This window comes from Rhincodon typus, chromosome 8 (genome assembly GCF_021869965.1).
Source record: "Rhincodon typus isolate 14 chromosome 8, sRhiTyp1.1, whole genome shotgun sequence".
NCBI classification, from domain to species: domain Eukaryota; kingdom Metazoa; phylum Chordata; class Chondrichthyes; order Orectolobiformes; family Rhincodontidae; genus Rhincodon; species Rhincodon typus.
In genome coordinates this window covers 4,833,466-4,861,259 of record NC_063339.1, presented here as the reverse complement: position 1 = coordinate 4,861,259, position 27,794 = coordinate 4,833,466, and the positions used below count along the sequence as shown (strand labels likewise).

General features: G+C 43.7%; 1 protein-coding gene across 6 annotated transcripts in view; it reads right to left on the bottom strand.

The window, feature by feature from the left end:
• The window catches only part of LOC109910719 (calmin), a 107,138-nt gene that overhangs the window by 53,517 nt on the left and 25,827 nt on the right, over positions 1-27,794 (bottom strand). For 5 of the 6 annotated variants that reach the window (XM_048600244.1, XM_048600245.1, XM_048600240.1 and 2 more), the window contains exon 2: positions 1,076-1,137. The exons of the other annotated variant lie outside the window; for it this stretch is intronic. In XM_048600244.1, the coding sequence (XP_048456201.1) occupies positions 1,076-1,137 (62 nt within the window). The remainder of the gene's footprint in view (positions 1-1,075; positions 1,138-27,794) is intronic. 6 annotated transcript variants of the gene reach the window in all.

Genomic DNA, 27,794 nt, shown 5'->3' with positions numbered 1-27,794 from the left:
AGACGTTACAGGGTCGACAGACTGTTTCTGCTGTTATCTTGCCTAGGTCAATGCCAGGCAGTTCATCGGTTTTATTTCTTTATTGAGACATCATAGCAATTGATACAACTGAGTGGCTATTTATATTTTATATGATTTTATATATTTAGTGATTGTAACGAGGTTAGCCAGGTCAGCATCATAGAAAGGGAGTCTCCTGATTGGACCAGATTAACAGCCCAATCAGGGAGCCCTGGCTGACAAATAAGAACAGGCGTGTCAAAGGTTCTGTTCACTCGGACAGCTGGCTCGGAGGGAGCTGGATCAGTATGAAGAATTCTCCATGTGTAAATAAAGGGTGACTTGGTGACTGGATACTGGTCACCACATGGATACTGGCCTCTGTGGAATTATTTCAGCTATCCAGGAAATTTCAGATTGCAATTCAGAGTCATTGAGTGGGTCTGGAGTCACATGTAAACCAAACCTGGTGAGGACACAGATTTCCTTCTCTGAAGGACATTAGTAGGCCAGTTGAGTTTTTTTTCCCTGACAATTTTCAATGGTTTTAGGGTCATCGGTAGATTTTTAATTCCAGGTTTTTTTTTAAAACAGTGCATTTAAATTCTACCAGCTACTGTGGCAGAAATTTGAACCACAGTCCCGAGAACATTGGTTGATTTACTGGATTAAAAGTCTAGTGAAGTACATTGGTGACATATCTCCGTCTTACACCCTCCTGAAAATCATTGGCCATCATTCAAAGTTATTTGTAAGTACTGATTTCAGAATTTGCCTTTCAACACCTCTCTACTTGGTGGGAAATATTAACTTATGACCAATGACGAAAGCTGTACCTCAATTGAATTGCTACTCGTGGACTCCAATGCTCCATCTAGCGGTGGTGTTGCCCATAAATATGGCCTTTAAAAAAATACTCCAGGTGTTTCCACAAAACTTGAAATCTACCCATTTTTCACAAACGTTCAAAACACAAGTCGTCCGGACAGTATTAAATAAAGATCTTCTTCATAACAATTGACATTGTTTGCCAGTGATTAATTAGCCTGAAATAGAATTGAATGCTTGCTCTTACCCTGTACAAGTGGAAGTTGATCCATCGGGTAAACGTTCTCTTCTGCGTTCTCACTCTTTCAACTGAAGGGAAACAAGTGGACAAGCTGCTCATTATTGCAACAAGTACATGCCAACAATATGCACTGTCCTACCTGGGTCACACTTGATATGTTTGCACTGTCCTAAATCACAATTGAGACAGAGCTGGTTTTGTTTGTAAATTAATTTCACTGTGAATAAGAAAACCTAATGCGAGCACCATCATCATCTAAAAATCTCTCAGACTCATTGTGTGAAGTACCATCAGGTTTCTGTTAACATGAGTGATAATTCTTCATGAACTGATCCAGACAGTGAGTGTCTAGCAGGCCATCTGACCAGAGAGTGAACCATTGCAGAACCTGGGGGTAGCCAAATCCAGACTTACCATTTTCAGAAATTTTGATTAATTTATCCTCCTCTTAAAGGTTAACATGCATATATCAGATTTCACCAAAACTTAGGCCCCTTCATCAACAACTGATGCAAACAGCTCCTCTAATCAAATAAGCCAGAATTCTATTGCCATGACCTATGATATCACTGCATTACCGAACTCAGAGCTAATTATTTTACATCCAGTTTTGTCAGAACAGAAACAAGTCTAATGTAAATATTACAATAGAATTGGACATTGCAGGCCATTAAACCATTATGCTTGGGTCTATCACCATCTGTTGTCAACAGCACAATTAGGGAACCAGATCACAACAACCCTTAAGAAATTACACAGCTCAGGAGACATCAGCAAGACAGACTACCAAAAAATGAAGCCAGAGGGATCCAACACACCCCACTTCTATGGACTCTCTAAGGTACACAAGCCAGGGACACAAGCTCACTACCAGGCACACCAACATACAGACTAGCCAAAGAACTACAACGGAAACTAAAATACTTAGTTGACAACATTACCCACTCCATCCACTCCTCCCAAGAATTCCTCAACATCATCAAGGACACCAGAATAGAAGAGGACGAGATAATGGTATCCTTCGATGTAACAGCACTATTTACATCTATAAACATTGACCTCGCCAAAGAGACAATTACCACACCGCTGGACAAGTCAGGAAAGCAGGCATCCATGACACCGACCGCATCAACAAGGACAGCGCCCTGAAACTACTGTATCTGTGTCTCACAACCCATTTCACCTTCAACGGCACATATTTAAACAATTCAACGGAACACCAATGGGATCCCCAATATCAGGACTGATTGCAGAAGCGGTAATGCAAAGTTTAGAATGAACAGCGTTCCCCACTATACAACCCCAACTCTGGGTCCGCTATATAGATGATACCTTCATGATTATCAAATGCACAAGACTAGTAGAAATCCACTGACACAAAGAACATCCTCACCGGAATAAAATTCACAAAAGTAGAAGAGAACAACAACTGACTACCCTTCCTGGAAGTAATGGTGGAATGCAAGAAATACGGGGATCTCCAGACTAGCATACACAGAAAGACCACACATACAGACCAGATACTTAATTACTTCAGCAACCATTCCAACATCCATAAACGGAGCTGCATCAGGACATTATTTAAACTGGCCACAACACACTGCAGCAACCCGGAATTCCACAAAGCAGAACAGGAGCACCTATATGGAGTTTTTAAAAGGAATGGATACCCAAAAAACACAATCTGCCGTTACCTCTGTGACAGACCACAACAAGACAACACTACATGGCGAGACACACTACTCACCCTACCATACATCAGGGAAGATAACAGATGATCACAAGACTACTCAGGCCCCTAGGTATCAGGGTTGCCCACAAACCAACAACTACATTGCGACAGCTACTGACGAACATAAAGAACCGGATGCCCACAACCAATAAAACTAATGTAATATACAAAACACCATGCAAGGACTGTGAGAAACATTACATAGGCCAAACTGGAAGAAAACTGGCAATAAAAGGATACACAAACACCAACTAGCCACCAAAAGATACAACCAATTCTCAATGGTCTCAATACACACAGACAAAAGGAGGACATGAATTCAACTAGGACAACACATCCATAATAGCACATGCCTAACAGAGACGTGCCAGGGAATTCCTTGAGGCCTGGTATTCCAACTGGAACTCCATCAACAAACACACTGAATTAGACCGTGTACAAACCACTGAGAAGCAGAACCGGAAGTAATACCAACCACCCCAGCAAACCAAAGCATATAAATAAAAATGTTTCAGAGATAGTAGGAACTGCAGATGCTGGAGAATTGGAGATAACAAGGTGTAGAGCTGGATGAACACAGTAGGCCAAGCAGCATCAGAGGCATTTCTGAAGAAGGGTTTAGGCCCGAAACGTCAGCCTTCCTGCTCCTCTGATGCTGCTTGGCCTGCTGTGTTCATCCAGCTCTACAACTTGTTATCTCATAAATAAAAAGCAGACAGAACACCAACGCTTCACTGGAGGTGCACTGACAATGTTACCTGCAGGGTAATGTCTACAATCAAACACACTGGCTCAACGAGCAAGTCTACAACTTCATCCACAACCCAAGCTACAAATCTTCTCAGAAACTTTAAAGAGCTTTCCAGTTGGTCCCATTTCTCCTGCTCTTCCCTGCTTATTGTTTTTCCCCCAAGCATTTATTCAAATAACTTTTCAAAATTGCTTTAGAATCTCCTTTATCAACTTTCAGGTAGCAGCTCACTGTGCAAAAAAGAAATTCATCCAATTCTCCCTTAGAAACGGCATGGAATAACTTTGTACATGTTAATGATTTTTTTTAAAAATTCACCACCAGGGGGCAAAGTAACTCCAACAAAATATTTGCAATTGAATTGTGGAGGTTTTCCAGGCAAGTGGCTCCTTCCTCAGATCAAAACATGTTTATTTGTGTGCCAGCTCCCTCAGTGTGTGCTAGGAAAATGTGCAAAGGGCACACAGCAATGCGCTCAGGCTAATCTGACTGCGCAATTAATTATTTTGCATGGGCTCTGTTGGCATGGAAACTGGATTTAAATGAGATCACAGATGTTTTTCTGTTCTCTGTAGTCTTTGAGGGATTGTCATAGCCTGCAGGTATAGTTCAGATTTCTTCCCTCCATTTATTACATGCCCTCTGTGCATTATTTACTACAAGTTTTCTGTTGCACTGCAATTTCTTCGATTCCTTCAGCCCTCCAAGATCTATGACTTCCTCCAACTCGGGCTGTTTATACCAATCCAGATTTTAAATAATACCACCATTAGTGGCCTACTGTTGCCAAGGTTCTGGAATTCCTTCCTAAACCCTCTACTCCAGTCTCATTTTTAAATTCTACCTCACTAAGTTTTTGGTCACTTGTACTTGTGTCATTCAGTGTCAACTTATGTTTCTAGGCAGTAGCGTACAGTTAACTGGTAGACTTATTTTGATAAACATCCCAAGACACTTAAAGTGATATTAACTAAAAGAAAATCTTTGACACCAAGTCATAACAAGATAAAGCAGGGCAGATGATCAAAAGATTGATCACAGAAATGGGTTTTTGGAACATCTTAAAAGGGGATAGGGAGGTAGAGGCACACAAGGAGGTGAGGGAGGGGATTCTAGACCTCCTTTTATGTTTTCCTATGCAAAAGTGCTATATAAATGCAATTTTTTATTGATTTAGAGGGAAGCACAGGGTGTTTGCTTTCCACTCTTCCGAGGCCCAACATGTGTAATGGAGAAAAGGAGCAAGAATTCCATGATAGTACCCATGATCTACTTATGTTTCCCTTCCAGACCTCGACAAGTTACTATGCAGCCAAGAGTACTTCACCCAATAAAGCACTCAGCAGTTCACTTTCAGTACGAGTAGTAAAATGACTGCAGTGTTTACTGTAAAGTTGTCATTGTCAGTTAGAGAATTCACCATCAACATGTGTAGGCCTCCTCTCTAAACAATTGAATCACGGTGGAGAGATTAGGCCTGTGCTCCGTAGGAGAAGATAGTTTTCCTTTAAAAACTTTCATTCACACAAGAGGATGACTTAAAGCACTTATAGGCATGAGAGGTAACGCTGAGCCAAACTGGCACTGAGTCAGCTGGTGACAGCCGCTATTAAGTGCCACTCCACACAAAGGCTAGAACACATTAAAAAAAACAGGCTGACCCTTCCGATTCCAAACCAAGGGAGCACTGTGCAAGCAGAGGCTCTGCATTTTGCTTGAAATATTAAACCAATATTAAGCCTTTCAGGGGAAGAAAGAGATCCTACAGATGTAATTTTTAGAAAAAGACCAGGGTATTTACCCTGGAGTCCTAGGCAACATTTGTTCCTCATGCAAATCACCGAAATCTACAATTGGGAAGAATCTTGTAGTGTCGTGAACAGAACTGGCCACAGTAAGGAGTGTGGCAGAACTATGTGAGAAGTCCATTCAGCTTATCTCAATGTCAGGACCAACTCGCTACATTTTTTATGTAGCTGCCAGGCAGCAAGGTGAGATCCTCACCAGACAGTGGCAGGTTGCCTATTGAGGGGCACAATTACTTGTTAACAGCCTTATTTACTGCATATCTCATCTCATCAATATATAGCTTCCCACCTTTCTGATCCCACCAAGCACACTTAATGCCCAGAATTCTGAGTGGGTACCTGGTGGTGACTTCAGCTTGCTCCATGTTGCACACCAGACACCAACATCTCAGGCCATACTCCATAGGCACCAGTCTCACACATTTTATGTCCAAGAACATTGGTATCTAACATGTGCCAACCTCTAGGAACCCTCATGCCACATATCTGATCCACTCAGAGGTACTTTTGCACTTCAATGCTGCACTTTGAGCTGCAGCAGTAACTGTCATTGTAATGCTGCAGAATTCAGGGACATGCACCCAGGTCATGACAGGACCAGGTAGCACCTCTGGACAGTTTGCTAGGTCTCTTGTTACTTACTTGCTTTGATTCTACCTAGATAGTCACAGCATCCTGCCTTGCCTTGACTTTTTGCATCTCGACCAGAGATATTGGGCTCACAGTCGTTAGACAAGCCAAAGGAGATAGCCTTTGATCAAAGGTCCCAGCGCAGTAAGTCATAGGCAGCTTCCGATTCCAGTCCGATGGATTGGACACAGTCAGCCAGCTGTTCAGGGTGGTCAAAGTCACAATAATCTCCTCATAAGGAGCAAACAGCTGAATGTTGGGCAGACCCCCCCACTGGTCTGGACTCTTTCTGCCCTATTGTAGGTTATTTTCCACTTAGAATGATGAACTTGTATTAAAGACATGAAATTAGATGGCAAAACTGTTATTTTTGGTGCAGGTGGGAAGGTGTTCTGAGCAACTGAGCAGGTAGTGTAGAAGGCATGTTGGGTTACCAGTGTCAGAGGTTAGGGTAGATGACAGCTAGTCAGGAAGGAATTTCCAAGCAACAGTGAGAGAGTGATGGCACCTTGGTGGGAGATGGGTATAATGGCAGAGAGAGTGTGTGTGAGATCTCAAGATAGCAGCACTTACACTGGTGCAGTGAATAAGATCATTCACCTTCTTCTTACATTGCTGGGCATTCCTCTGGACAGCTGATACTGCACTGACCCAGGTGATAGCCTCTGACTAGGCTGGCTTAGCCAGGTGTCATCATCTCCTCCATTGGTCTGGGAAGTAGGGATGTCCTGCCTCTGCACAAAACTACCCAGCAGGATCTCAAGGTCTCTCTCCGCAAAGCAAGGTGGCAATTTTCTCTTATCTGCCATGTCCAGGCAGCTGTTTAGAAACATGCAGAACAACTCCTAGCTGACCATGCTTGTCTGGATCACAGTGACCTTTTAAAGATGGCACTGGTGCCAGATATCCTGACAGAGACAAACTCTCCGTGAATAGTAGGTGGTTGGGTGGGGTGCAAATCTCATAAGAGGGGTGCTATTAGGTCAGGGTCATTAGTGAACTGGGTTTGGTTAGATGAAGCAGGAAACGTTACTGGGCCTTGCTCATGAAAACTCGAAGAAACAAACTTAGCCAGAAAAAGAAAGTAATATTCAGCATATATATCTCATTGGCCCAAGGAAATTCCACAAACTGCAATTTGTTGCCATCTGGGGGAAAAAAAAACAAGAGGTTGCAGTCACAGCTTGGGTGTCAAAGGTACTTTTGAGTCAAGAGATTTGTGACCTCCATATATTGCATAACAGGGCAGTAAGTAGTTCCTTGTTCCTATTTCAATACATGCTAAATGTGCAACATGTTGCACCACAATACATCTCCAAATGAGGGGTTGTGCATTTATGACAAAGGTGAGAAATTTCTTCTTTCCGAGCGTATTGATTCTGTGGAACTCTTTACCACAGATGGTGTTGGGGCTGTGTCATTAATATTCAAGGTGGAGATAGATTTTTAACCAGTATGAGAATCAAGGGTTATGGGGAGAAGGCAGGAAAATAGAGTTGAGGATCATCAGATCAGCCGTGATCTCATTTATGGCAGAGCAGATTCAATGGGTTGAAAGGCCTACTTCTTCTCCTACCTCTTATGGTCTTTCAACAATGAGATAATTGCTTCAACATCGTATAGTGAATAAGGCATGCAGCATCAACTCAGGTATTTCTACAGCGAACTTCCGGTTGTGTTCACCATCATTCTGTACACATCAGCACTCCCTGTTATTTCATTAAAGAACTCAAGTGAAATTAATCAAAGATGTATCTGGTGGTGTTAGATGTGTCATCTTGGCTCATTGAGTAATACGCTTCCATGTCTGGTGGCAAAGGATCAAGTACTGCAGCACAGAAACCAGGTTGACCCTTCCAGTGCCAGCATTGACAGAGAAACCAAACAAGAGACGACAGTATAAACAATGGGTGTAAGCGGATTATAAAATAGCAGAATAAGTTAAATCAAAGAGATTGGTGACAGTCATGATGAAAGAGCCTTTTTTTAACACTTCAAAATGGGTTTTATAAAAATGTATCTGTTGCATCAAAAAATGACAGGTGGTGTAAATTCAGTCACTGTTTGGCAAAGTCCTACGTAGGACCAATGGAATTTCACACCTATGGAGTGTCAGCTGAAATTCAAACAGAGAAAAAATGTAACAGCAAGAGAAAACATGGGGCCTGATGATCTCCCCCAACTTTCTCGCCACCCCACTCCCCATCCCAGCTGAAAGTGGGGGTTGCTGGTGCATTTCCAGTGGTGTACAAGAAAAAGGCTAAAAACTGATTAGCATTAATGTGTATTGGTTGCCTGGCATCCTACTTTGTGGACTAGTGTGCTGTGAAGGACTCCACTTTAGGAATAGCTATTAAATCATCTCTGCATCTCAGGTAAAGCAAGGGAAAAGACCCCCTCTCCCACCCCGTCTCTTCCCTATTCCAGCTATCAGAAAGCTAACAGTCACAGCTCTGCTTCCGTTGCTCTATTTTAAAATCAGGGAACACAGAGCAGGCCAGGCTAGTGCATTGGTCAGAGTGGTGGTTGAGAGCCCAAGTCAGGTCACAAGCTGAAAGTCTGGGGCCTTGTGCTCTCAGGCAGTAATGACCACCAGAGAATTCTAACTATGTTATAACAGTTGTCATCCCACTTTAACAGGCCCCTGTTCTCATGACTCCCCAACCCACTCTTACAATTCTCCCAGACATGTCAATCCAATTTTCAAGCCGCAATATGGGGTCACAGCAGGAAAAGGTTTGGGAAACACTGGGCTGGAGTCTATGCTCACTAATCCACATCAGCTATATGAAAACATGTACAAAAACATGTGCAAGAACAATGTAAACTTAACTGCAAAAGAAAGAATGGTGAAGTGAGGTAAACCTTTTTTCAATCAGCAAGTAGTTATGGTATGGAATCCATTGTGTGGAAATGAGGTGGAGGCAGGTTCAATTTAGGCATTCAGGGTGATACTGGATGATTATTTGGATAAAAATAATATGCAAGCATAGGCAATAAAACAGGAGTTTGGCACTATGTAATAATGCTCACTTAAAAAAGTTGGTGCAGATGGGCTGAATGGCCTCCTGTGCCATAAAACTTCTATGATATACTCTCCCCACATCTGATCAGTGGACCCTCTGATAGAAGAGTATATTTTAATATTCCACCCCCACTATTTGGAATTCCAAAAGCTTTCAATAAGGTACCATACTTAAGACTAAGAGTTCACGATGTTGGGAGTGGTGTATTAGTATGGAGAGTGGAACTATGAAATGGGAAGTGAATTACTGACAGCAGAATTCCCAGCCTCTGACCTCCTCTTGTATCCACAGAATATGTCACGCTGGTCCAGCTCAGTTTCTGGTTAGTGGTTACATCCAGTATGCTAATAATGGGGCTTCAGTGACAGTAATGTCATGGAACATCAAGGGGTGATGATTATATTGTCTCTTGTTGGAGATGATCATCACCTGACACTAGTGTTTTAGAAATGTTCCTTGCCCCTTACTAGGCCAAACCTGGATATTGTTGCATTTGGACATGAGCTGCTTCACTATCTGATTTGTTGCAGCCAGGTGAGGGCAGTTCCATTCAGCTGGATGACGGAGTAAATGCTTGGAGGAAGATGGTAAACTATATCAAAGACCGCAGGCAGGTCATCTGTCCAAACAATTGATAATGGTTCCACGATCGTCATTAGACTCTTAATTCCAGTCTTTTAAAAAAATTTTCACTTCAAATTCCACAATTTGCAATTTTAACCTGGGTGCCCAGAACATTACCTGGATTACTGGATTAATAGTGTACAGATTATGCCAATAAGCCATTCCCTCCCCATATGAAAAAAAAATCACTAGCTTCGGAGGAATAAGTTTAGATTCAACATAACAATGACATTGTGCATTTATACAGCACCATTAATGCAGTAAGATATCGGAATGTTTCACATGAGCATGAACAAATAACATTGAGACATAAAAGAAATCAAGCCACATAAGTAGCTATTAGGACAGATGATCTGCCTGCTGTCTTTGACACAGTTTACCATCTTCCTCCAAGCACTTCCTTTGTCAAGAACAGCTACAACAAATCAGATAGTGAAGCAGTTCATGTCCAAATGCAACAATGTCCAGGTTTGGCCTAATAAGAAGCAAGGAACATTTGTAACACACTAGTGTCAGGTGATGGCCATCTCCAACAAGAGAAAATATAATTATCACCTCTTGATGTTCCATGACATTACTGTCACTGAAGCCCCTGTTATCAGCATACCGGATGTTACCACTGACCAGAAATTAAACTGAATCAGCGTGACACATTCTGTGGATACAACAGCAGGTCAGAAACAGGGAATTCTGCTGTCAGTAATTCACTTCCCATCTGCCCAATGCCTGGGCAGCAGTGTCTCAGTGTTTGGCACTACTGCCTCACAGCACCAGGGACGCAGGTTCAATTCCAGCCTCTGGGTGACTGTCTGTGTGGAGTTTGCACATTTGCCCCACGTCTGCAAGGCTTTCCTTTGGGTGCTCTGGTTTCCTTCCACAGTCCAAAGATGTACAGGTTAGGAAGATCAGCCATACTAAATTGCCCCATTGTGCCCAGGGATGTGCATGCTAGGTGGGCCATGGGAAATGCAATGTTACAGGAATAGGGTGGGGGTGGTGGGTCTGGGTGAAATGTTCTTTGGAAGGGCAGGATGGGATGAATTATCTAAAGAGACATAAGTCAAGTCAAGAGTGTGATGGTGTATTTTCTATTTTCCTGGTGGGTGTAGCTCCAAAAATACAAGAAGTTAGACGCCATCCAAGAAAAACAAACCAATCTGCTTGGTTGTACCCTAACCACAACCTTCAAACATTCAATCCCTTCACATTAGATGCACAGTGGAAGCAGGCTATACCATCTATAAAATGTAGTTCAGTAACACACCAAGGCTCCTCTGTTAGCACCTTCTAAACCCACAACTTCTGTTACCTAGAAGGATAAAGACAGATGCATAGAAACAACTCCAAATGCAAATGCCCCTCCAAGCAGGCGCAGGAAGGATGTTTTCAATGACAGGAGACAGCAGAACCTGGGGTCGTTGTCTGAGGAAAGTGGGTAAACCACTTATGACTGAGATGAGGAGAAATTTTTTCACCCAAAGACTGGCGAGCCCTTAGAATTCATTACCACAGAAAACAATCCAGACCACAACACTGTATGATTTTAAGAGGGAGTTGTATATAGCACTTGGGACTAAAGGGATCAATAGGCTATTGAGTTGGACGATCAGCCACGATCATAATGAACGGCGGAACAGGCTCAAAATATTAAATGGCCTATTCCTGCTCCTATTTTCTACCTCTACCATTTGTTGGAATTCCAAAAGCTTTTGATATGGTACCATACTTAAGACTACAAGTTCGTGGTTTTGGGAGTGGCTATATTAATATGGACAATGGACTAGTTAACCAATAGGAGGCAGAACTGGAATAAAAGGAGGCATATCCAGAATTAGTAATTAGTATCCACCTGTAATTAGTGGATAGCCACAGGGATCAGTGCTGAGGCCACAATTATTTACAATGTAATAATGACTTGGATGAGGGAAGAAAATGTACTATCACCAAGGTTGTGGATGATACAAAATTAGGTGGGTAGGCAAGTAGTGTGCATGATCAAAGTCTACAATGGGAAATCGACAAGTTAAGGGAGTAGTCCAAAACTTGATATGTAATGTGGGAGAATGTGAGACTACACACTTTAGCGTGAGGAATTGAAGAGCTACATGTGATTTAAATGGAGAAAGGCTGCAGCGCAGAGGAATCCAGGAGTCCTTATGTATAAAACACAAAAAGCTAGCATATAAGCTCAGCAGGTAATAGGGAATAGAATATTGGCCTTCATTTCAGAGGGAATGGAGTATAAAAATAGGGAAGTCTTGCTAAAACGATATAAAGCACTAGTTACACCACATCAGAATATTGTGATCAATTTTTGTCCTTTTATCAAAAGGAAAGGCATACTGGCAATAGAGGCAGAACAGAGCAGGTTAACCAAGGTGATTCTAGGTATAAAGGGGACTTTGTTACGAGGAGAGGTTGAGTAGATTGGGCCTGTACTCATTGAAAAATGAGAGGCAACCTGATTTAAACATCCAAGATTCTTAGGGTGCTAGACAGCATAGCTGCGGAGAGGTTGTTTCCTCTATAGGAAAGTCTAGGACCAGACGGCATAATGGATCTCTCAATTAGGATAGAGACGAGGAGGAATTTCATCTCTCTGATGATGCTGAATCTGTGGAATTCTTTACCAGAGGGCTGTCAAGCTTAGATCATTAGGAATATTCAAGACTGAGACACAGTCAGATTTTTCAATAAGTAAGGGAATTAAGAGTTATAGAAAAAGGCAAGAAAAGTGGATTTGAGGTTTATCAGATCAGCCATGAACCATACAGCCATTCGGCACATCAAGTCTGTACCACTAAAAATATACTATTACCTATACAAGTCCCAATCTTTCTGCATTAGGCCCATAGCCTTGAATGTTATGACACTTTAAGTGCTCATCCAAGCAATTTTTAAGGTTGTGAGGTTTCCCTCCTCAACTATCCTCTCAGGCAGTGCATTTCAGACCACCACCACCATCAAGGCAAAACATTTTTCCTCAAATCCCCTCTAAACCTTTCACTTTAAATTATGCCTCCTTGGTATTGACCCTTGAACGATGGGGAACAGCTGATCTTATTGAATGGCAAAACAGACTCAATAGGCCAAATGGCCTACTTCTGCTCCTACATTTTCTGGTCTTTGTGGAGTTGCAAATAATACTGAACATTGATTTTGAAATAAACACGGAATGCTGAAGAAATTAAGCATGTGTGGACAAAGAAACTGAAGAGTTAACTGAACAGACTCACTGAAATTGAAACATCATCTGTTTCTTTCTCCAACATTCCCTATTTTCTTCAGATTTCCACTCTGCAGTATTTTGCTTCTATTGATTTTGGGACTCTCTCCATTGCTCTTCGCCTCTTTGCTCTGATGATCGACTTTACCTGTATGATACCATAATGCAATGCCCCCTAGTAAAAAACTAACAAACAGTCCAAAAATAAGCAGTCAGCAGTGTTTTTGAAGCCATCTTTAGCCTGGCAATGAGCTTTCTGTCTGAATTGGAAGTACGGATTCTATTCTATCAATGCCACTTGTGATGATTTTTTTTCCTTTATTCATTCACAGGATGACGGCATCACTGGTTAGGCAGTATTTATTGCCCATCCCTAATTGCCCAGAGGCTGGTTATGAGTCAACCGCATTGCTGTGGTTCTAAAGTCCCTAAAAAGGACATTAGTGAACCAGGTGGGTTTTTCCAACAATCGACAATGGATTCATGATCATCATTAGACCCTTAATTCCAGATATTTATTGAATTCAAATTCCATCTGCTATGGTGGGATTGGAATCCAGGTCCCCCGAACATTATCTGGGTCTCTGGATTAACAGTACAGCAATAATACCACTAGGCCATCGCCTCCCCACATGAAATAAGTTCAGGCTTGGCATGTAAGTGACAACTAAGACTCACAGCAAGTGTTAACCAATGACTACCACCAAAAAGAGAATCAAACCATCACTGCTTGGCATTTAATGGCCTTAGCATCTCTGAACTAGCTACCATCAACACCCTGGGGAATCAACTTTGACCTGAAACTGAGAATAAAAGGAAGTTGGTACCTCTACTGTGAGTAACCCACCTCCTTACTCCTGAAAATGAAATCAGCCATCTACAATGTGCAGTTCAAGAATGTGATTTGAATAGTCTCCTTTTGCCTGTATGAGTGCAACTTGATCAGAATTCCTTCAACATTGACTCTGTTCACCAAGGCACAGCAACACATGTACAGATGCACTGCAGTTGGTCATCAAGACTAATTCAACATCACCTTCCAAACCAAAAGCGGAGTCATCTAGAAGGAGGAGACCAGCAAATACATGGAAAAATCATCACCAGCAAATTACTCTGCAAGTTACACACCAACCTGATTTGGAACTATGTTGTCATTGTTTTACCATCACTGGATTAAATGCCTGAAATTCCCTTTCTAACAGCACTGTGTCTATCTCCAGTGGATTGATTACATAGTCCAAGAAGGTGCTATCACCACCACCATCTTCAAGGACAAGTAGAGATGATCAACAATACCTAGTTTTGTCAGCAAGGCTCACATCCCATTGAAAAAAAAATCAAAAAACAACTACGACAAGGTCTTGTCAATTTAATCTCAATTGGCAAGATTAAGTACTTGCATGTGCAATTTACCTTCTGGCCATAAGCAACCAGTTCAAAATAGAAACAGAATACAATGGAAATGGGCAACCAGTTAGTCAGCATCTAAGAGACAAACCTCCTGCCAGAATTCTAATGAGGTATTTAGAAATATTTTTTCATCAATTCTAATTTATTATAGTTATTTAAATATTGGAAATAGGAAAAAGGGTATTTGACAGGCAGAAAGTTTGAGGGAAGGAAAGTCATAAAATGCAGCTTCCAAGAATATGTTGAACTAAAGCTGACAACCCTACTTTCAAATGCCGGTTCATCTGTCTTTTGGCAATATGCCATGCATTCTAAAGGAAATAGTTTTCTTGCCAGTTCCTTACCAATTGATCTTAAAAAGAATGAAGTTCAAAATAAGGGATTTTAAGTGATAAATTCTCTGGATCACACTGTCAGATTTAGAAACTTGGTGACAAAGGGATCAGTGTTGTGGCCACAATACTTATAATACATTAATGGCTTGGATGAGGAAAGTAAACGTATTATCACCAAGTTTGCAGCTAACATAAAAATAACTGGGAAGGCAAGTAATAAGTGAGGCTGACATAAGGAATCTTCAGAGAGAGATAGACAGGTTAGGTAAGTGGGCAAAAACTTGGCAGATAGAATGTCATTTGGAGAAATGTCAGGTTATGCACTTTGGCAGGAAGAAAGAGTAGCTGAATATCACACAAATGGAGCAAAACTGCAGAATCCAACAGAACAGAGAGATATGGGAATCCTCATCCTTTTCAATTACAAAAGGCTAGCATACAAGTTCAGCAGGCAATAGGGAAGGCAAATGGAACGTTGGCCTTTATTTCAAAGGGAATAGAAAAGGGACCTAAGGGGCAACTTTTTCACGCAGAGGGTGGTGCATGTATGGAATGAGCTACCAGAGGAAGTGGAGGAGGCTGGTACAATTACAACATTTAAAAGGCATCTGGACAGGTAAATGAATTGGAGATGGTAGGAACTGCAGATGCTGGAGAATCCGAGACAACAAGGTGCAGGGCTGGATGAACACAGCAGGCCAAGCAGCATCATAGGAGCAGAGAGGCTGACGTTTCGGGCCTAGACCCTTCATCAGAAAAGGGGGAGGGGAAGGGAGAGAGTGGGAGGCGGATAGAAGAGGGATAGAGGAGAGGATAGGTGGAGAGGAAACAAACAGGTCGAAGAGGCGGGGATGGAGCCAGTAAAAGGTGAGTATAGGTAGGGAGTTAGGAAGGGGATAGGTCAGTCCAGGGAGGACGGACAGGTCAAGGGGGCAGGATGAGGTTGGTCGGTAGGAGATGGAGGTGTGGCTTGAGGTGGGAGGAGGGGATAGGTGGGAGGAAGAACAGGTTAGGGAGGCAGGGACGAGCTGGACTGGTTTTGGGATGCGGTAGGGGGAGGGGAGATTTTGAAATTTGTGAAATCCACATTGATACCATTGGGCTGCAGGGTTCCCAAGCGGAATATGAGTTGCTGTTCCTGCAACCTTCGGGTGGCATCATTGTGGCACTGCAGGAGGCCCAGGATGGACATGTCGTCTGAGGAATGGGAGGGGGTGTTGAAATGGTTCGCGACTGGGAGGTGCAGTTATTTGTTGCGAACCGAGCGTAGGTGTTCTGCAAAGCGGTCCCCAAGTCTCCGCTTGGTTTCCCCGATGTAGAGGAGGCCACAAAGGGTACAGCGGATGCAGTATACCACATTCGCAGGTGTGCAGGTGAACATCTGCTTGATGTGGAAAGTCTTCTTGGGGCCTGGGATGGGGGTGAGGGAGATGGTGTGGGGGCAGGTGTAGCACTTCCTGCAGTTGCAGGGAAAGTGCCGGGTGTGGTGGGGCTGGAGGGGAGTGTGGAGCGGACAAGGGAGTCATGAAGAGAGTGGTCCCTCCGGAAAGCAGATAAGGGTGGGGAGGGAAAAATGTCTTTGGTGGTGGGGTCGGATTGCAGATGGCAGAAGTGTCGGAGGATGATGCGTTGGATCCGGAGGTTGGTGGGGCGGTACGTGAGGACGAGGGGGATTCTTTTTTGGTTGTTATTGCAGGGACGGGGTGTGAGGGATGAGTTGCGGGAAATGCAGGAGACACGGTCAAGGGCGTTCTCGACCACTGTGGGCGGGGGGAAGTTGCGGTCCTTCAAAAACGAGGACATCTGAGATGTATGGGAGTGGAATGCCTCATCCTGGCAGCAGATGCGGCGGAGGCGAAGGCGAAGGAATTGGGAATAGGGGATGGCATTTTTGCAGGAAGACTGGGAGGTGCAGTTGTTTATTTGGATGTGGATTTCACAAGCTTCAAAATCTCCCCTCCCCCTACCACATCCCAAAACCAGTCCAGCTCGTCCCCGCCTCCCTAACCTGTTCTTCCTCCCACCCATCCCTTCCTCCCACTCAAGCCACACCCCCATTTCCCACCTACTAACCTCATCCCGCCCCCTTGACTTGTCCGTCCTCCCTGGACTGACCTATCTCCTCCCTACCTCCCCACCTACACTCACCTCTACTGGCTCCATCCCTGCCTCTTTGACCTGTCTGTTTCCTCTCCACCTATCTTCTCCTCTATCCATCTTCTATCCACCTCACCCTCCCGCCCTATTTATTTCAGAACCCCCTTCCCTTCCCCCATTTCTGATGAACGGTCTCGGCCCAAAACGTCAGCCTTCCTGCTCCTATGATGCTGCTTGGCCTGCTGCGTTCATCCAGCTCTACACCTTGTTATCTCAGATTTTCCAGCATCTGCAGTTCCTACTATCTCTGATACAGCAGAATAGCTGTTCATTATCCTATTTTGTGAAGACATGCTTTGCACAAAGTGGCTGGCATGTTTCAAGGATGCAGAGGAGATTTACCAGGATGCTGCCTGGACTGGAGGTCAGATCTTATGAGGAAAGGTTGAGGGAGCTATGGCTTTTCTCTTTGGAGTGAAGAAGGATGAGAGGTGACTTGATAGACATGTGCAAGACGATGAGAGGCATAGATAGAGTGGATAGCCAGAGACTTTTTCCCAGGGCAGAAATGACTATTACGAGGGGGCATAATTTTAAGGTGATTGGAGGAAAGTATAGGGGAGATGTCAGAGGTACGTTCTTTACACAGAGAGTGGTGGGTGCGTGGAATGCGCTGTCAGTGGTGGTAGTGGAATCAGATACATTAGGGACATTTAAGCGACTCTTGGATAGACACGTGGATAACAGTAAAATGTAGGGTATGCAGTATAGTTTGCTCTTAGAGTAGGATAGTAGGTTGGCACAACATCGTGGGCTGAAGGGCCTGTACTGTTCTATGTTCTATGTTTCCCATCTTGTAACAGCAATAGCACTTTTAAAAAGAACAGCAGTGGCTGTGAATCATCTTGGGACATCCCAATATGGTGAAATGCTGCAACCAGCTATTAATGTACAGCCATGGAGTTATACAGCACAGAAACAGACTTTTTGGTTCAATTTATCCATGCTGAACAGATATCCTAAATTAAACTAATCCCATTTGCCAGCATTTGGCCCATATCCCTCCAAATCCCTCCTATTCATATACCCATCCAAATGCCTTTTAAATGTTGTAATTGTACCAGCCTCCACGACTTCCTCTGGTAGCTCATTCCATACATGCACCACCCTCTGTGAAAAAGTTGCCTCTTAGGTCTATTGTAAACCTTTCCCCTCTCACCTTAAACCTATGCCCTCTAGTTTTGGACTCCCCTACCCAGGGGAAAAGATCTTAATTATTGACCCTATACATGCCCGTCATGAGGATCTTTGGTTAATTTCTGCAGTGCATCTTGCACATGGCACACACTGCTGCTACTGAGCATCAATGGTGGAGGGACAGGATGCTTGTGGATATGCTGCCAATCAAGTGGGCTGCTTTTTCCTGGATGGTGTCAAGCTTCGAGTGCTGTCGGGGCTGCACTCATCCAGGCAAGTGGGGAGTATTGCACCACGCTCCTGACTTGTGCCTTGTAGATGGTAGACAGGCTTTGGAGGAGTCAGGAAGTGTGTTACTCACCACAGTATTCCCAGTGTCTGACCTGCTCTTGTAGCCACTGTGTTTATTTGGCAATTCCTGTTTAGTTTCTGGTCAATGGTAGTCCCATGGATGTTGATAGTGGGGGATTCAGTGATGTTAACGCATTGAATGTTGGGGGGCAGTGGCTAGATTGTCTCTTATTGGAGAAGGCCATTCCCTGGCATTTGTGTGGCACAAACGTTATTTGCCACTTGTAAGCCCAAGCCTGGATATTGTACAAATGCAACTAAATCTGGACATGGACTGCTTTTGTATCGGAGGAGTCATGAATGATGTTGAATATTGTGCAATCATCGACAAACATCTCCACTTCTGACCTTAAGGTGGAGGGAAGGTCATTGGTGAAGCAGCTGAAGATGGCTGGACCTCAGACACTACCCTAAGGAGGGCCTTGAAGCCATATTCAGTTGAATGCAGCCTTGATGTCAAAGACTGACACTCTCACCACACCTCTGGAATGCAGCTCTTTTGTCCATGTTTGAACCAAGGCTGTAATGAGGTCAGGAGCTGAGTGGCCCTAGCAGAACCCAGACTGGGCATTACTGAGCAGGTGCTGCTTGATAGCACTGTCATTGACAACTTCCATCACTATCAATAATCAAAAGTAAACTGATGTGGTGGTAATTGGCTGGGTTGAATTTGTCCTGCGGTTTGTGTACAGAATGTACCTGGGCAACTTTTCACATTGTCCGATAGATGCCAGTGTTCAAACAGTATTGGAACAGCTTGGCTAAGGGGGCAGCAAGTTCTGGAGCATAAGTCTTCAGTAGCTGGAATGTTGTCAGGCCCATGGCTTTAGCAGTATCCAGGGCCTCCATTTCTTGATATCACATGGAGTGAATTGGCTGAAGACTGATATCTGTAATGCTGGGGACTACTGGAGGGAGCCAAGATGGATCATCCACTCAGTACTTCTGGCTGAAGATTGCTGCGAATGCTTCAGCCTTATCTTTTGCACTGATGTATTGGGCTCTTCCATCATTGAGGATGGGGATATTAGTGCAGCCTCCTCTTCCAGTGAGTTGTTCAATTGTCCACCACCATTCACGACTGGATGTGGCAGGACTGCAGAGCTTAGATCTGATCCGTTGGTTGTGGGGTCACTTAACTCTATCGCTTGCTGCTTATTCTGTTTGGCATGCAAGTAGTCCTGTTTGGTAGCTTCACCAGGTTAGAAACATGGAGATGTACAGCACTGAAACAGACCCCTAAATTAGTCTAGTCCCATTTGCCAGCATTTGGCCCATATCCCTCTAAACCCTTCCTATTGTTGACACCCCATTTTTAGACATGCCTAGTGCTGCTCCTGGCATGCACCACTGCACTCTCCATTGAGCCAGGGTTGATCTCCTGGTTTAATGGTAGTGGTCGAGTGGGGGACGTGCCAGGCCATGAAGTTTCAGATTGTATTGGAGTACAATTCTGCTGCTGGTGATGGCCCCCAGCGCCTCATAGATGTCTAGTCTCGAGTTGCTCGATCCGTTTGATGTCTGTTCCATTTAGCGTAGTGATAGTACCACACTACACCACACCACACCACACAATGGAGGGTATTCGAATGTGAAAGCAGTAGTCAATCTTGCTAATACAATCATGGGCAAATACACCTGCATCCAACAGATTTGTAAGGATGAAGTCAAGTATGTTTTTCCCTCTTGTTGATTCCCTCACTGCCTGCTGCAGACCCAGTCTAGCAGCTGCGTCCTTTAGGACCTGATCGGCTCAATCAGTAGTGCTGCTGCCGAGCTACTCTTGGAGGTAGAAATGGAAATTCCACCCAGAGTACATTTTGCACCTTTGCCACCCTAACTGCTTCCTCCAAGTGTTATTCAACATGGAGGATGACTGCTTCATCAGACAAGGGAGGATAGTACATGGTAATCAGCAGGTGATTTTCTTGTCCATGTTTAACCTGACCCCTTCATGGAGTGCTGAGTCAATGTTGAGGACTCCCAGGGCAACTCCATCCTGACAGTATATCACTGTGCTGCCACCTCTGCTGGGTCTGTCCTGCCAGTGGGACAGGACATATCCAGGGATGATGATGGTGGTGTCTGGGACAGAGTCATACCTGACAGACAGTAGTATGACTATGTCAGGCTGTTGCTGGACTAGCCTGTGAGACAGATCTCCCAATTTTGGCACTAGCCCCAGCTGTTAGTAAGGAGGACTTTATAGGGTCTACAAGCCTGTTTCTGCTGTTGTCTTTTCCGCTGCCTAGGTTGATGCCAGGTAGTTCGCCCGGTTTGAATTCTTCGTTGATACTTCGTAGATACAACAGGAGTTCGCCCAATATTCCTACTGCCCTCGTTGAAAACCTTCAACTAAAATATATACCAGGAGAGCCAACGGATGTGAACTATTTGGATTTCCAGAGGGCCTTTGTCAAGGCGGAGCATGAGAGGCTACTGAATAACAGGATGTGAATACAAGAGCAGGGATGTACTACTGCAGCTGTATAAAGCTCTGGTCAGATTACATTTGGAATATTGTGAGCAGTTTTGGGGTCTGTAGCCATGGAAAGATGTGCTGGCCTTTGAAGGGGGCCAGAGGAGATTTACAAGAATTATTCCGGAAATGAAGGGCTTGTCATATGGGGAGCAGTTGAAGTCTCTAGATCTGCAGAGTTTAGAAGGAAGAGGAGGATCTCATTGAAACTTAGAGTACTGAGAGGCCTGAATTGAGTGGAAATGATAAGTTTCCACTTGTGGAAGAGAATAGGACTTGAGGGCACAGCCTCTGAGTGAAGGGACAACCCTTTACTGAAATGAGGAGGAATTCCTTCAGCCAGAGGGTGGCGAATCTGTGGAACTCATTGCCACAGAGAGCTGTGGAGTCATTAAGTGTATTTAAGACAGAGATTGAGAGGATCTTGATTAGTAAAAAGAGTCAAAAGTTATGGGGAGAAGGCAGGAGAATGGGGCTGAGAAAACTGCTAGCCATGATCAAATGGCAGAGCAGATTCGATGGGTTGAATGGCCTAATTCTGCTCTTATGTCTTACGGTCTTATGAAATTGAGGTCAAATAATTGTTTGATCAGAGATGAACACAGCTTCCTTTCTTTAAAAATGAACTTTAATGAGCCAGTTGGGCTTATACTAAATGGTGGCTAAGCTTGCAGCATTCTGGTCTCTGAGTCACAAGTCAAGTCCACGGCTGAATAGGATTGGGAGGTGCTGTTTTCTTGAATAAGGTAATAAACCAACGCCCTGTTTCAGGATAATCTAAAAGATCCTATTACAATATTTGGAAGATGACCAGGTGAGTTAACTTGGTCAATATTAAATCAGAGATAGGAGGAACTGCAGATGCTGGAGAATCCGAGACAACAAGGTGCAGAGCTGGATGAACACAGCAGGCCAAGCAGCATCACAGGAGCAGAAAGGCTGACGTTTCGGGCCTAGACCCTTAGTTGTCCTCGTTTTTCAAGGACCGTAACTTCCCCCCCGCCTCAGTGGTCGAGAACGCCCTCAACCGTGTCTCCCACATCTCCCACAACTCATCCCTCACACCCCATCCACGCAATAAGAACCAAAAAAGAATCCCCCTCGTCCTCACGTACCACCCCACCAACCTCCGGATCCAACGCATCATCCTCCGACACTTCCGCCATCTGCAATCCGACCTCACCACCAAAGACATCTTTCCCTCCCCACCCTTATCTGCTTTCCGGAGGGACAACTCTCTCCGTGACTCCCTTGTCCGCTCCACACTCCCCTCCAGCTCCACCACACCCGGCACTTTTCCCTGCAACCGCAGGAAGTGCTACACCTGCCCCCATACCAGGCCCCAAGAAGACTTTCCACATCAAGCAGATGTTCACCTGCACATCTGCCAATGTGGTATACTGCATCCGCTGTACCCGTTGTGGCCTCCTCTACATCGGGGAAACCAAGCAGAGGCTCAGGGACCACTTTGCAGAACACCTACGCTCGGTTCGCAATAAACAACTGCACCTCCCAGTCGTGAACCATTTCAACTCCCCCTCCCATTCCTCAGACAACATGTCCATCCTGGGCCTCCTGCAGTGCCACAACGATGCCACCCGAAGGTTGCAGGAACAGCAACTCATATTCCGCTTGGGAACCCTGCAGCCCAATGGTATCAATGTGGATTTCACAAGCTTCAAAATCTCCCCTCCTCTTACCGCATCCCAAAACCAGTCCAGCTCGTCCCCGCCTCCCTAACCTGTTCTTCCTCCCACCTATCCCCTCCTCCCACCTCAAGCCGCACCCCCATCTCCTACCTACCAACCTCATCCTGCCCCCTTGACGTCCGTCCTCCCTGGACTGATCTATCCCCTCCCTAACTCCCCGCCTACCCTCACCTTTACTGGCTCCATCCCCGCCTCTTCGACCTGTCTGTTTCCTCTCCACCCATCCTCTCCTCCTCCCACTCTCTCCCTATTTATTTCAGAACGCCCTTCCCCTCCCCCTTTTCTGATGAAGGGTCTAGGCCTGAAACGTCAGCCTTTCTGCCCGTGACGCTGCTTGGCCTGCTGTGTTCATCCAGCTCTGCACCTTGTTGTCTTGGTCAATATTAATCTTTTTGGTGTTGATTGAGGGACAATCTGCAATTTGCACTATTCCTACATTACAACTGTAACTATATTTTAATACTACTGAAAACACTATAAAGCACTCTGGAAGATTTAGTGATCAAAGGCGGCTGTTGTTTTGTCAAACAATAGGTGGAATCTTGAGGCAATGAGGAAGTCTTGTTAGCTGGTGGGAGAACAGGCAAGAGAACCACAAAGTCTCTTCCAGGCAAGGTTGGCTTAACCACAAATTGATCAGGCAGAGGCCAGGCTACCAGTGGGTCTTCTCCTGGAAACAGAACTATGGCAGTGGAAATCCCACATAGTGAGAACTAGTCAATTAAAACAGCAACCAACTCTTTGCGGTCATTCATTGCTTGCTCCATGGCACTATTGCTGCCAGAAAAGCCAAGACCATGGAGGACTCAGGAGAAAGGCAAGCAATGTGGAGGTTGGCTCTTGAGTTGGGGGCCACGAGGATGGGGGCTGGGGAGTTGGAAATAAGGGATGGCAGTGATACTCAGCTAGCAACCCCTACCCAACGTCCAGTTCTTTGAACAGGCACTGATTGCCTTTGATTGGAGGAACCCAAAGCCCCCATGCCTACTCCAAAAGATGGCAGGCTACCCTCAGAGTACCAGCCTATTGTGCATGCCACATAGCAGCAGGCCCACTTTAGTTTGGTTAATCCCAGTGGTAGTGGACTGGATCCATTAGTAATGCTTAATCAGTCACTAAGGGTATTAATTGTCAGTGGGGTAGGAAGGTTGACCATGGCCATTTCCACCAGGATCTTAATTTTGGTAGAGGTGGGAGGGCATGAAGGTTCAAGAATGATACCACCTCACCTAATTAAATGCTCTCCTGCCTCTAAATTTAATATCACTGAGAAAAGAAAAAAAAGAGTATCTGCCACTTTACTCCAAGAACTTTGTTCTCACTGTTACCGACACTAACTTTTAAAAGCAAAAAAAATTTTTGGAATCATAATTCTCAAACTGCTCTGGATTATTAGTCCAGACACCTTTATTATAACCACTACACCATTCTATCCAACAGAAGGATTTTCTCTATCTAATCGAAGAATGCCAATGTTAACATTGACACCAACACCTGACTACAACTCCATCTAAAGTCTACAGAGGTGATATCCCATTATTGACTCACCTCTTATATACGTATGAAGAGTCCTTGACTATAGTAATGCCTCATACAGAGTTGGGCACTAGAATGTCATTATCCCTGACACTTACCCATTTTAATCTGTCAGCAGGGCTCCCTGATTGGGGCTGTTAATCTGGTCCAATCAGGAAACTCATAATCAATGAGGTCCAGCTGGTTGACCTCATTACAATCACTACACCTTTTACAAAAGGCATAATATTGTCCAAGTAAAGGCTGAAAAGGTGTTGAACTAAGAACTATTTAATTCCAAACCAGTTTGCAAGTTCAAAGATCACCACTCCATTTATTGCTGACTGTTCACTAACTTTTATATGTCTTGAATAGACAATCAAAATATAGGGGGAGCAGGGAAGATGGTGGGGTGGCGGGGTTAAGAGAAAGAGAGAGCAGGCGCGAGAGAAACTTGTCTTGAAATGTATATAATAGAAGTCCTGACAGGTAAATACTTAATTAGTTTAGGCATGAACAGTCAGACATGCAGGGTAAAGAAGTCTCACCATAGTCAGACTGGATGAACTTGACAGGTCCTACCTGGCACACAATTTCATATTTATCCAGTGTGTTGCGCCAGCTTATCATTCAGGACTCAAACCTGATGTTGAATGTTGGCGGGCAATTTCAGCTGTAAAAATATTCACAGCTAAGCTTGAACCTGTCATTATTGGAGGCTCAAATTCACATGTATGGTTCTGACAGAAAATGTGAGCCACAAACTTGTCCTGTTCATCAGCACCAATATTCCTCACCTCAATGGTTATACACTAATTGGTGAAGTAAAATGAGTCATGGTTAGTTAGTTTATTTCTGGATTACCAGTGAGGAATTGAATAATGCAAATTTAAAACATTAAAAGCAGTTAGCAGGCTGACGTGTGCTCAAAGCAATTTCAACCTAGTGATTTCTGAATTCTCCTCTTCTCCATACCAATTGCAAGTTTCACTACATAATTGAAGAGAAAATAAAAGACTTGGATTTACGTGAAAACCCATCTCTTCTGAATAATGCGTCATTCTGCTTTTGGCTAAGGGAGAAATATTGGTTGGGACACCAGAAGAATTCTTGGCTCTTTACAGACAATGCTAAATTATTCAAACAAAACAGTTACAGCTTTACACTGCACCTATCCACCCTATTACTAACTGACTAGGGAGTGTTAAGTACCGATGAAGGGTGTGGGAAGGGTAGGGTAGAGGGTAAAACCAGTCTTTAGTGAGAGCTCCCGACAGCATCTGTTTACACCTCCCCTTTTTTGACTTTGAAGGAAATTAAGATTTGTGTTACTGTTGAAGATCAGTTTCACCTTCCAAAAATTTAGGAGCTCCAAAAACTCCCAGCTGAACATAGATGAATACAAAAAGATACATTTGAGTTATTGTACACCAGAAGCACGATGCTTAATACATTTGACTCAAATCAACTTAAGCACACGCTGGCACAGAATATAGAAACACCTTACCTGAATTCATTCATAAATATAATATGAAAGTGAAGTTATTTTATAAAACTTGAGACTGGCAGTGTCAAGTTAAATTGTTCAGCCTATCTGTAATACCACAGTGATGCAGTCAATCTAAACATCAACCATTCTCAACATTCACAGCAATAAGGCCAGTTTTTAAAATGGAAATGACAGAGAAAGTAAACCCTTAAAGTTGCTGTAAAATAGACCCAAATTCATAATACAAAAAGAATCTTCCCCAGAGCTGCTGAAGATAAAGAGCATTACATAACAGTGAGCAAAACAAACAATTTCAATGGACTATATAAGTAACACAGCTGAGCACTAGACACAGAATTCCAACTGTGACGTTACAGATTATCGATATCAATATCTACCAGCACTCTCAAAGGTTTGTTTTTGGATAGTGAAGAAAGACACTTGCATTTTCGTAGCACCTTTTATGACCTCAGGGCATACCAAAACATGTTAAAGCAAGTACTTTTGAAGTGTGTTGCTGTGGTAATATGCGATATCAGTAAAAACCGATTTTCTCCAAAATTTGAGAAAAAAGCCTTGCTGAAACTGAAGCCTAAAGACTTGCGTAATTTAGGAAGTACGTTAAAGTACCTTGATATTGAGTACAACTGTGTTACAGAGAAATCAAGTACTGCATGCCAATTCTATTCCAGTCCTCTGCATAGCTTCAAGCTTTTTTTTGATGTATTCACTGCCATAATTTTGAACACAATAATCTCAGATTGCTTAAAAAACAGTGAGATGTTTTCTACTGACAAATAGACAAATTATAGAACTACAAGTGCCTGAAAAATCTGTAAGAAAAAGATTTGCTTGAAATAGACAGCAGCTCTTCTCAGAGTAAAGAGAGGCAAAAAGGGCCAATTTTATAAGACATATGCCAAGGTTAGGAACAGGACTAAAACACAATGCTCTTCTAGTTTCCTTCATTAGTCAATAAGATCATGTCAGATCTTCAACTTCAAATCCATCTCCCCAAGGAAATTAAAAGAAAACAGTGGCTCATCAGAGCTCACTAATAAGAGCATGCCCAAAATGTACAGTCAGCATAAGCTGCATCACCAGATTGAAACCATGCTGCAGTGAGACACAGGGTGGGACTGTGAATTAGGATCAAGTAGGGATTTGGGGCAGCAGGGGAACAGCGTTGATTTAATTAAAAGGTAGGTTGGAAGATATAAGTGAGAGGTGAGCAAGAGAGGAAATGTTCAGAACTTGAGCAGCAGATAGAGTCACAGTTGTGCCATCTGCTCCACAGAATGCTATGTGGATAGCAAGTTATAGGGAGTTGGTCACAACACAGATTAGAAATGGACAGGCAGAGAGGGAATGGGGGAGTACCAGGCAGTCCATGAAAACCAGACAAGTAGTGCGAGCACCTCCTGAGTCTATTGTGCTTGCTAATCAGTATTCTATATTGGAAACTGCTGAGGTGATGGTCCCTCGGGGCAGTTCAGTCATGGCCAAACGCATGAAACCACGGGCGACTCAGCTTTATAGGGGAGGGGGAAGAATGGAAGGGTAATAATAACTGAGTATTCCACAGGCACAAGATCCAACAGGCACAAACATGGCTCCAGGGTGGTGTGTTGCCTCCCTGGTCCTAAAGTCAAGGGTGACACAGTGTGGCTGCAGAACATCCTGAAAGGAGAAGGGAATCAGCCAGATTTCTTGGTCCACATTGTCCTATGTCATTGGACCAATGGATGTGGTCCTGAAGGCACATTTCAGGGAGTTAGGAAGGAATTTAAAAAGCAAAACCTCAAAAGCAGTGATCTCAGGCTGACTCCCAGTTCTATGCACTAGTGAGTAGAAGAAAACAAGGATTGATTGATTGAATGCATGGGTGGAGAATTGGTTTAGAAGGGAGGGTATCCCAACAAGACAGCAATTGATGCACTCCAGGGAGATTTGCTAGTGCCATTCAAATTCCATTGCAGGATTTGAACACAGATCGCCAGAACATTTTCTGATTCTCTGGATTAAATGTCTAGTGGTTAATACTACTAGGCCATTGCCTCCCTTATTGTAAAAGGACCTTTAGGGATAAGTGACCACAATATGATAGCATCTTACATTATGTTTGAAAGTGAGGTTGTCCACTCTGAAGTAAGAGCTTTAATTGTGAACAAGCAAAATTATAAAGGCTTGAGTAACAAATTGGCTGAGGTGGATTAGGAAAGTATATTACAAAATGCATGGCTGTACATTGACAATGGAGAGACTTTTAAAAAAGCTATTACATGACTTACAGCAATTATACATTCCTCCAAGGTGTAAAAACTCAAAAAAGGTCAATCAACTGTG